The sequence below is a fragment of the Meleagris gallopavo genome, chromosome 1, assembly GCF_000146605.3.
Source record: "Meleagris gallopavo isolate NT-WF06-2002-E0010 breed Aviagen turkey brand Nicholas breeding stock chromosome 1, Turkey_5.1, whole genome shotgun sequence".
NCBI classification, from domain to species: Eukaryota; Metazoa; Chordata; class Aves; order Galliformes; family Phasianidae; genus Meleagris; species Meleagris gallopavo.
The window spans coordinates 47834307-47845302 of NC_015011.2; the positions used below are offsets into that span (position 1 = coordinate 47834307).

Sequence of the window (10996 nt, forward strand, 5' to 3'; positions counted from 1 at the left end):
GCACGTGGGGGCCGCGCTGCGTGGGGCTGCGCCGAGGGGCATCTAGGGGTGGGTTGTGGGCTGATGTACGTGATATACGTATGCGTAGGTGCCTGAAAGGAGGTTGTGGCGAGGTGCGGGCAGCCTCTTCTTCCAGATAGTAGCTATAGGATGAGAGGTGATTGCCTCAAGTTGCGCCAAGGAACATTAAGGTTAGGTATCAGGAAGCATTTATAAGGAGTGGTGCTGCGGTGGCACGGGCTGCCCAGGGAGATGGTGGGGTCGCCGATCTTGGAGGTGTTCCAGGGCCGTGTGGATGTGGCACTGAGGGACGTGGTCAGTGTGCATGGTGGGGGTGAGCTGAAGGTTGGGCTGGGTGATCCTGGAGCACTTTTTCAACCATAGGGATTCTGTGATGCACTACACGTGGTGGACTTGCTGCATCTCTAATGTCCCATGGAACAAACTCCTTTGCCCCTGATATACCACTCTCCCATCTTTTCCTTTCTCCTGTTTCTAGAGTGAGGCAGAGGTGAACCCCAAAGCTTACCCACTGGCTGACGCACAGCTCACCAAGACACTGCTGGACCTCGTGCAACAGTCCTGCAACTACAAGCAGCTACGCAAAGGAGCCAACGAAGGTGGGACCAGCAAGGCATGCTGGGAATGCCGTGGGAAGCTGTGGCTGGAGATTGTATTTTTTTCTCCAGCTGTGAGCCGTGGATATTATATAGCTCTGGCTGTCATGAGTATCCCTCTCTTTCCTCCTCCTAGATGCTCGGACTGTGTTCCTGGTGCATGTACTGTGATCATTTGTGATGTGGCAATGGGATGACTAGGTGCCTTGCCAGCTTAAAATCATAAGATAACTGGGGTTTGAGGGGAGCTCTGTAGCGCAGTCCGCTCAGAGAATGGCACCTTTCACAGCTGGATCAAGCTGCTCAGGGCTTTATCTGCTTAAGCTTTATTTGAAAAAAAACAAACAAAAAAACCTTAAGCATGGAAACTCCACAGTGTCTCCTGTGGCTTAAACTGCTCTCACACCAGAACAGTCAAAGTCTACAACTTGTCCTTTATACTGTGCGCTCATGGGGATAACCTGGCTCCATCCTTTCTGCAGTCTCCTTGGAGTGGCAGAAGGCAGCAGTTATTCTCCTCCATCCCACCTTGGCTGGTTCTTCTCCAGTATGCACAGATTCAGCTCTCTTGGTCTCATCTATGGAGTGCACCAGCTGCTAACCCTGTGCTGGCCTCACTCCTTTGTGAATCTCTCAAGGTGTGGAGCTGGGTGCGGTAGTCTAGATGTGACCCTCTGAATAATCCCTCCCTGGGACCTGCTGTTGGCACTCAAGGGTCAGCCTTCTTCCTCTCATGGGTGCGCTGCTGACTGCAAATTGTTCATTTTGGACTTGGAGCTGTGCTATTACATGGCCCTGTAGCTATAACAGTATTCTTTGGCCTGCCTTCTTGCTCATGCTGACTTCAGCATCTTTTAATGTTGTTCATGCAATGCGCTTCATGGAACGTAGACTTACTTTTAGTTTCTTTTTACAGCCACCAAAACACTGAACCGAGGAATAGCAGAGTTCATTGTGATGGCTGCCGATGCTGAACCGTTGGAGATCATCCTGCACCTCCCTCTTCTCTGCGAGGACAAGAATGTTCCTTATGTGTTCGTGCGCTCCAAGCAGGCCCTGGGCCGGGCGTGTGGGGTTTCCCGGCCTGTCATCGCCTGCTCCATCACTATCAAGGAGGGATCGCAGCTAAAGCCTCAGATCCAGTCTGTACAGCAAGCTATAGAGAGACTGTTGGTCTGAGCGCCCATGAGTTTGAGTGTGTGTGGAATGGGTAATGGTGAAGTCAGGGGGAATAATGTCTAGCTTTAGTTGATGACATTATAGTTTTGATATCAATGTTCCATTTCAAAAATCACATTTTTGTTCAATAGTGGCTTAATTCTTAAAGTGTCTCTGCCTCTTCTCCCCTCCCTTTTTCTATTATTCCACTCCAACACCCATTCTTGTTGTATTACTTCTTGAAAAGTGATAGTACAACTGTATTTACTGCTTGACATTTAAAAGAAAAAAAATACCCCGCCTATCTCCACATCTGCCTGCTCAGGGCTTTTGTAACCTACCCACTAGCTTCCTAATACTTCAGCGTCTAACAGGTGTATCTCTCTGTTTCAGAATGGTTTACTCCATGGGGGAATAAGGTATGTTGGTTCCGCAGCACAATGCGTGTATTTGGGCTGCAGGAGTTGTTGCTTTGAAGTGAAGCAGCATAGACCAAGCATAGGACTGTGGCTACTGTGTAGCAGCTGGTAGAGCCAGGATCAGTACACATAGCACAACTCTTCCTTCAGATCAGGCTAGAGACTTCTCTAAGAGGTATATAGGGAGCTGAAGTCGTACGGCAGTGCACAAGGGGAAATCTCTAATTTCACTTATTTTTAAATGCTGGTTGTTTTTTTTTTTAAAAAAGAAAATAAAATTACTGACAAATCTAAATACAGGAACGTCCAGAATTGTCATTCCCTCGGGAAAGCACTTGCTAACTGAAGTGTTCTACTTTTCAAGCTGAACTGCTCAGAGATAGCCTAAAGGCCATCATGGTGTAGTAGATCAATATTCCCTCAGTTTTCTTTGCATGGATTGCAACAATGATCTGCAAAGTTTGGGCTTCTTAAGACATTTAAATACAAAACATATTCTTGGGTAGAGAGCAGCTTGCTATGTCTGATAAGTACTGTACATCTGGCCAAAAACTGTAAAAATGATCTCACGCTTTTAGAGAAGCTACTGCACTATAGTTATGTGCCTGAAGATCAGCCCTTTAAGTCGTAGCCAAGACAACAGTGGACAAAGTGATTTCTCAGATAAAACAACCTATGACTCAAGAAGGTCACATAATTTCATGATCTCGAAAAGCATGAACGCACCACCAGCATTCTGGATCTGGTGTGGTTTTATGGAGCTAGCTGTAGTTCAGTGCATGTTGTGTTACAAATCATAATTCTGTTTTGAGCAGAAATGCAAACTTCTGCATTGGAGTGGATCATACCAAATTTGTCTTGTGCAGGATGCCTGGACTTAACAGCTGGAAGCTTATCCCCAGCATTTTGTCTCCTTGTGTGGCTGCCCAGCTCAGCTGTGCCTCCCACCTTTCCAAGGCAGAAAGGAAAACCAGAGTGGAAAGACCAATAGGTACAACAGCAGAAGGGAAAATAAGTTGTGTAACATTCTCACAGTGGTACCAACTGCATACCTTTTATTAAGTATATCTGAAGCAGATGAAAGCAGCTCACGCAAGACTTAAGACAAATTGTACCTTTTTGTAAAGGGCTGATAAATTCATCTTAGCAAGAATATTACTGTCATGTATACAAAGATCTCAGAACCCTGTTGTTTGTACAAATTTTGGAAAGCCTGCTGTTCCATCTACCAGTTCTGATCTCTGAGCTAGTCATTTAAAACCACAGTTTGCCCTATCTGTATTGTGCCAAGACAGCTAATGTAAAACAAAGCACATACGAAACAGAAATAAAGGATTCTAGAGTAAATAAAGCTAATTTTCTGCTTTGAAGCCTTCCATTGCCATTCCTGGTAAACTTATGCTTAATGCAATAGCCTGCTTTAAAAAGAAGAAAGGGAGATGTAATAACCTAGAAGAAACATAATTATCTAAAGCCTGGAACATACTGTGCCTGGGGGTTAGCAAGCCAAGACAGAAGCTAACAAGGGCATCCAGGATAGGAAAACTCACAAAATTAAGGTAGTCTCATTATTATATTGCACTCAATTCAGGCCTTGCTAAGACAAGCATTTACAGTAACTTCTCCACCTAAGGGCAAAAAGAATTTATTGCTTAGACATTCTTTATTAATACCTATCAATCATAATGCAAGCAGATTGAAAGTAAGACATGAGTTTCAATCTGCAGGGCTCAGTATGTTAGCTGCTCTTTTGAAGCACTGCAGATGGAAGTGGGCAGTGTAATGGTACAGCTAGAGTGGTTGCAGTTCTCAGGCTGTTTTCAGCTGGCTCCCAATACATATTCTGCACTCACAGCACAGCCATGACCTTAATATACAACTTAACTCTAAAGTAAGTTGCCTAATGGAGTGTGCCAAACGGGAATCTGCTGAATGCAAACACCGTGCAGACCAAAATACCTCATGTATTCCACAACTGCATTCAGTGCTAAGTTACAGTTCAGCCAGCCACTAAGTTATCATTTTAACTCATCTTGTGCTGCAACACAAGTGGGACATCCCAAGGATGAAAGTTTAAAAAACAAGACGTAGAACCCCAGATGCAGCTTCATCAGTATGATTTAAAAAATACTCTGAGTAACAATCAAGGGTTACTCTCCACAATCTGCTACTTTTGAGCACAGGTTTTGGCACAGGAACTTGTATAATACTCTGACTCGTACTCACTACAGAGGTAGAAAAGCACTATGCCATCTCAGTAATTTACCTTGGATAAGTGCTTGCAGTTTTCCACGGAACATGACTTTTTTTCTTCTTTACCATTTAAAAAAGGAAGACCTGGCTGAGCAGCTCTATGAAGTGTTGCTCCTGATCACTAGTAATGATTCTCTCTTTTGTGATCTGCTAGTAATCTGTATAACACCGATGGGGGAAAAGAACACAATTTGATGATAAGCACTGATGCTGGCAGCAAAGTAAACCCCTGTGTTTACATCCTCTGTTGGCAGACAGACTTGATCTGCCGCATGTGTTCATGTGGTGTCACACAAATGATCTGCTTTTTATTTAAATGAATTTTGCTGTCTTCGTGATGAAAAGATGCTACAGCTCGTGGTGCAAAGAAAAAAGTCCAAAATAACTTTATTAAAAAACCAGAAAGGCACTACCATGATCTGTGAGCAACCTGAGTTAGCAGGACATTTAATTTTGCTACTGTGAACAGTATCTGAGTTTGCAGAAATGTTCAAAAACTACAAGTCGGAAGTTTCTCCAGTGCTAGATTCAGCAACCATTGCCCTTCTCCTCTGTGGCAAGATTAAGCAAACTCACAATTCAAGTACAACAACCGCAACTTTAAGCAAGTGGAAGTCAACCATGGCCTTCCATTCCTGCTTAGCGCCCACTGAAGTACTCAGTCAGTGCATCTATGAGCTCCTGCTTCTTCCCCCCGCTCCTCAGCCTGTAATGCCTGCACATATCCTTCAGAGCAGAGACAGTGAGCTTGCCCAGAGTGCCATTCTGCACGTAACTCCTCAGTGAATCTTCTGAGATTTCTGTCTTGGGCTTCTTTTCTGCTTGACCATCACCAGCTGGAAAGACAAATTTTATATCACCATTATTTTCAAAATTTTCACAACTGAAAGACATCAGCATTTCTTATACATACCAAGTTAATAGCCATTAGAATGATATTTTAATGGCCATCTACATACTCACTCACTCAGTGTTTTTTCTAAAGTAGGTGTCAATATGTAAACTATCTGCTATTTCACTTATAGCAGTGATCTCAAACTCAAGGACAAAACTCTGTGTTCACATAGGGAATTCAGCTGACACTCCTGCTTTATGCACAGTTTTGCACGTTCCCAAACCACAGTTGGACCTGAGCATTACTTTGACACTTATTCCCCAAAATGGTCATCTTGCACTTGCAAAATTGTCCATGCATAAAAAGTCTGCTTCCTCACCCAACATACAGACTGAAGGCATGAATTTCTTTTATACCACTCTAGGTTTTCACTAGGCAGTTTCTCATTCTAGCAGTTCTCCAGCTTGATACCACAGTATTCTCTGCTCCCTGTGAATCACTGAAAACCGAAAATGCAGAAGCCTCAACTGAAAATAATACAGACACCGTGTTGTGTATCTGCACTGCCTTTACTTGCCTTGTTTTCGCTTTGCAGCCTTCCCTTCAGGGTTGTAGTCAGGAGGATAAACCAGCTGCTTGAACTCCTCCACCAGGTTGCCCAGCCTGCGGCTCATCTCTTCAGTCTTCGGCACTGGCAAAAGAGAAAGATTTGTCCCCTCAAGAAAAGCAAATTGCCCGATACAATTTTCCTTCTGTAAAAGCAACCATGCCAGCATCTTGCAAGCATGCAAAATGCAAAAAGCTTTGTTACGATAATCACAAATGAGAAATTCACAGCTCTTGATAACATCAAGGATTTGTGTTATACATATGCACATATCCCTGAACTGTTAAATATATACACAGAACAAAACTTAGATGGTAGAAGTGATAGAGAAGATCTCCTTGTTGGTGGCACTGCTAGCTAGGTCTTATCTTGGACGTTTAAAATGCAACAGTTTATTACCTAAGATTACAAATAGATTGAGGCAGAACTTGTTTCTGTCATGTATTTGTACAATATCTAGCAGAGGGTCCCAGATTATTGGTTAGATATCACTTCATAGGAAATAAGCAGCTTCTCTAACACTATTCCTAGATTAGATTAGAACAAAATTTAAAACCAAACCAAATAAAACTTTTCCTTCAGGAGTAGGTTTGTAGCCTTTGATAGGTGTTCTGAGAAATTGTCACAGCCACCAGGTGGCAACATTGCCTCCTGGCAGAACAATTCTGTAAGGAGCTCTGCCTCCTCATCAGGTCGGAATACTATTAGACTCTTGAAGACAGGAATTGCAGAGAAAATGTTTGTCGTCAAAAGAAAAGAAAAAAAAAAGATGGAGGAAGGAAAGGGGAATTAAATTTCAGTTTTGGAGTGTAAAGTGAAAATTTTTCCTTTCTCCTTTTTGCTGACAGTGTAAGAAATTAAGGTTTTTGTATTTCAGAATAGAAACATCCATAATTCTGCATCTTGGAACACAACACCACTAAAACATTCTTTTAAAAAGCATTTGGTTTTGTAGCATCAAAACTCTGACTTAGAATAGACAAAGTCAGGGGTCCTCAAACCCACCCTCCCCCACATCTACCAGTAATTCTCACTTGTAAGATCCTCAGCTTGTTCTGGTTCCAGCATATCCAGCGCCAAAGCCTCCAGATTCCTGAAGTGCTGCTGCAAAACTGGGTTCTCAAAGCTGTCAGTCCTGTCAAGAATTCCCCAGATTTTCAGTGCACGCTGCCAGGAATCTAAGACATAAGATCTGCCACCAGTCTATTTCAAAGTCAAACTTCCCTCTTTCCCACAATTCAATCCACCTCACCAGAAGAATCACGTATCCTCTTTTCAGTTTACCTGCTGAGTCACCATCCTGTCATGTATACCAAATGTGTTAGGTAGCTGTGGGAGACTTAGAAAGCTATGTGAGATAAATAGAGAGACTGGCATTCTGCACTACTGTGCTACTTTCTACATACAACTTTTTATGTCCCACTTATTTTAAAGTCCCATAAAAGTCCCCCTCCTGAAATTTATCCTGGTTATGACAAAAAAGGCCCAGCTATTCTCTCTAGCACACGCTCATTTGAAAGATCCAGGCCTGATCTGCAATAGATTGGCAAAATAAAATGTGATATCTGCAACAAATTACAACAACTCAGAAACCAAGAGCAATACTGTGAAGAATTCCAGAACATGCTACATAAAGCACATGATGCCTGGTCATTTCAGAATGATTGAGAAATAAGTTTGCACAAGACTAATGCAGAGGGAAGCAATTTGCTTGTGCAAATCATTGTCTCTTGAAGGTTTCCTCACTGAATGCATTTTATGTGTGTGCCTGCAGCAATGACACTGTGAGGTAAGGGACACATTTGTGTTTGGGAGACAAAGTGTTCTCCCACACCTGAGGTATACTTTAAGCCCTTGAGTAAAAATGTATGTGTAGCTTCTATATGCAGGACACTGCATTGTGAAATGGAGGAGCAAGGCTTGCTGAGTTATCTAAACTAATAATTGACACATCCCTCATATTTAAAAAAGAACAAAAATATTCACATGGTGATGCTTGACCATATCATGGAACAGAATCCAGATCAAAGCTAAAGACCACTTCAAAGTCTTACATCTACTGCAATCACAACCTTTAAGGTGCTCTGCTTGGCCGCCAAGTATGGATCATTAAGCAGTTGATTGGAAAACAATCAATGTATTTATAACTATGGCTTCCTAGAACATTTACTGTAGACTTGCTGAAGAATGCCAGAGCCTATTAAACTAGTAGCTATGAAGCAACATCCCAATTAAAGCTATTTAGTCAATACAAGCATCAAAATCTCATCTTGTGGACAATACAGCTGAAAAATGTGTGCAGTAGAGAAAGCAATAATGTTGAGCTTCCTTCCCTAAGTGCATCCCACACACTGTTTATCTCCATGTACCTGTATTTGAAGCGGAGTTTTTGAATGATCTCCTTCATTTTATCCACCTGTTCTCGATTGGCTGGTACCTTTTCTGTAAAATCAACGTTCCGTTTATCGTCTGCATATGGTAGGAAAATGATGTGGAAACCTAATACACAGGACAGAGAGAGCAAGAGAACCATGGCCTCAAAATCTGAATTTAGGGGAAAAAGCAAGATTATCAGATAGGTCTGATGACACCCCAGACCAGCTTGTTATTTTGCCCTATGCAGCACAATCAGTAATACCTCCCAGTACCTACAAGGGGACAGTATTTGAAACATAGCAAATGTGATGCTGACTGCACCCAACAAAGCAGTCAGAGGGAAAGGCAACATCTCTCCCCATACCTGGAGGAGCTATCTGCACTTTCTGCTCATCCAACTCTTCCTCCTGAGGAACCAGGGCCACAAAGCGAGGGGGAGTATTCCGGCGGGCGATGTATCTGCACAGTGCCATCACCTCTTTCTCCAAGCACTTCATCAACAAGGCATTAAACAGAGTTGTACTGCCTGCGAAGTAAAGACTGCACTGGTCAGATTGACAGATTTGCTCCTTTGTTCCAGAATGTAACGCCAGACATTACAGATTTGATGCTGTGACTTCTTTGCAAAACTCGCACTATTTCCGATGTTAAAAAAACAACTGTTGGAAGATGGAAATCTCTACAATGCCATTATCTCTCCTGACCAGAACAGTGTGAGTTCTGGGCAAAGAACTAAAATCACTAATGCTTGAGAAATGAAGCAAGGTTGAAAACTGGAAACACGTATCTCCAAAGCATCTCTCTGGTATGGTGGAACACAGGAATAGCAGCACACCGTAGGACCTTTTCCAAAAGCAACAAATTAATAATTCAGATTGCAATATTCTTCCCTGCCCAATCAGCTCTCCTCTGCTGAAGAAAACAAAAATAACTGCAACTGAGAGGGGCAGTAATACTTATTTCTATACATTTTAATATTGGCATGTTCTTAAGTTAGACAAAGATTTTAGACTCAGTCACCACCCCAATAATTTATGGAACAGGTGGTTACCCTAATGCAAGGTGTGAATCTTCTCTTGCTACCTGTGCTTACCAGTTACTAGGGACTCTTCAGGATATATGAACTGGGAGGGCCTGATATGGTGGTGCTGTTTTAGCATTGAAAGTGGTTTGAAGCCAATCAGAAACAAGCCCGGAGAATCAAACCGTTTCACTTCTTCGGTTTCCTCTTTCTCCATCACAATCTGGCGGCTTCCATATGTCTAAATTAGAAGGAGACAGAGAAGAACAGGTAGTTCTGATGCTAGCAGAAGAAAAACTGGATGAGACAGGTAAAGAAGGGAAGGCAACTGCTGTCTTCCACTACTGGAAAGGCAGTTACAGACAAAACAGGGCGAATTCTCCTCATCGGGGCACACTTAAAATTGTTGGTCATAGTCTGCAACCACTGTCCCAGGGGAAATTTGGACTGAACATTAGAAAAATGCAATTTCCTAAGCCAGTGGTTGAGCCCTGGCACAGAGAGACTGTCACATCTCATCCTTGCAGTTACTCAGAGCTGGCCCAAACAAGCCCTGAATAACCTGATGCAGTTTTGTGAGTCTTGCTCTGCACTGTTGGAGCAGATACTTCCAGAGATCCTGACCAAACCGTGGCTCTAAACTTGCTTTAGCAGACAAACATCAGCTACTCATTCCTGACAAAAACAGAAACCAAAAAGCAATGCTTTTGAAGCATCATTCATATATCATAAAAATGAAAACATTATAGTCAACCTCCAGAAGTTAGACATGTAAGGTCTTACTGCTCAGCTCTCTGCTCATCTGTATTTTATTTCAAAAAATTACTGTTCAGTATAAATAAAAATAACAATCAATCTTAGAGTACAATTTCATGAGCCTTTTGCACGGAAGGAAACAAAGTGCACTTGTGCCAATACATTTAGCAACTGCCTATTCTATTTTGAAGTAAGGCTGTGCCTGAGCAGAGAGGAAAAAGCATTCAATCTACATCAGACTAACTATCAAGCAGGAAGACAAAGCAAAGAATAAAAAAAACATAAAGAATAAAGCTGCTGTGCTCCTTTTTTTTCTTTGGAAAAGAACAACCCCTCTGTGATTTACATTTGTATGTTTAATAAAGTGGTCAAAATTTGTTCCTAATGACTCAAGAGATACTACCAACAGCGCAGCACAAGGCTCTGACAACCCAGTGCTGCCTTACAGAAAGAAATGACCTGTGCTCCTGGACACGCTACCACCAGCAGCTCTGCTTTCCCTGGAGTATCAAACCACAGAAACAACCCACTCTCTCTCTGCACAGCTTACAAAATGACTGCACTAACCCAAAGAGCATACAGATGTAAATACTCCCCTATCTCATCCTGAAAGAAATATAAACAAAAGCAGTAAAAGGTTGAGCTTCTCCCCACCACCACCACCCCAAAATCACAGAGTGAGAAGGCAAACAACCACTACATTACCTGAGCCTTTTTTGTATCACTAGGCAGAAGCAAACTGCCTGTTTTTCCATTAAACACTCTTGTTTTTGTTTTAACAGGTTCATTAGTTTCCCGATAAAGTTTCACTGGATATGGCTTGTAAGCTTTTTGAATAAGGTTGTAAACACCAACAGAGAAAGACAGATCTTTGTTCAAATACAGATTTAACCTGTGTAAAAAGAAGCAGAAGGCAGACTTGAGACTTCTGAAGGATCACTTTTGCAAAAAAAA

At 42.4% G+C, this 10996-nt stretch overlaps 2 protein-coding genes across 4 annotated transcripts in view; one reads left to right on the forward strand and one right to left on the reverse strand.

The window, feature by feature from the left end:
* The first annotated feature begins 252 nt into the window (after positions 1–252).
* Positions 253–2068, forward strand: SNU13 (small nuclear ribonucleoprotein 13). Its single transcript, XM_003202314.3, has 3 exons — positions 253–345; positions 500–620; positions 1534–2068. The coding sequence occupies exons 1-3, from the start codon at positions 253–255 to the stop codon at positions 1794–1796; spliced, it is 477 nt and encodes a 158-aa protein (XP_003202362.2). The 3' UTR covers positions 1797–2068.
* Positions 2069–4805: 2737 nt separating this feature from the next.
* XRCC6 (X-ray repair cross complementing 6) overlaps positions 4806–10996 on the reverse strand; it is a 13353-nt gene continuing 7162 nt past the window's right edge. For all 3 annotated transcript variants that reach the window (XM_031554254.1, XM_003202301.4, XM_019614499.2), the window contains 7 exons: positions 10748–10934; positions 9359–9527; positions 8630–8791; positions 8259–8388; positions 6924–7024; positions 5860–5973; positions 4806–5283 (listed from right to left, as the gene is read on the reverse strand). In XM_031554254.1, the coding sequence (XP_031410114.1) occupies positions 5087–5283; positions 5860–5973; positions 6924–7024; positions 8259–8388; positions 8630–8791; positions 9359–9527; positions 10748–10934 (1060 nt within the window). In that variant the 3' untranslated portion in view covers positions 4806–5086. The remainder of the gene's footprint in view (positions 5284–5859; positions 5974–6923; positions 7025–8258; positions 8389–8629; positions 8792–9358; positions 9528–10747; positions 10935–10996) is intronic.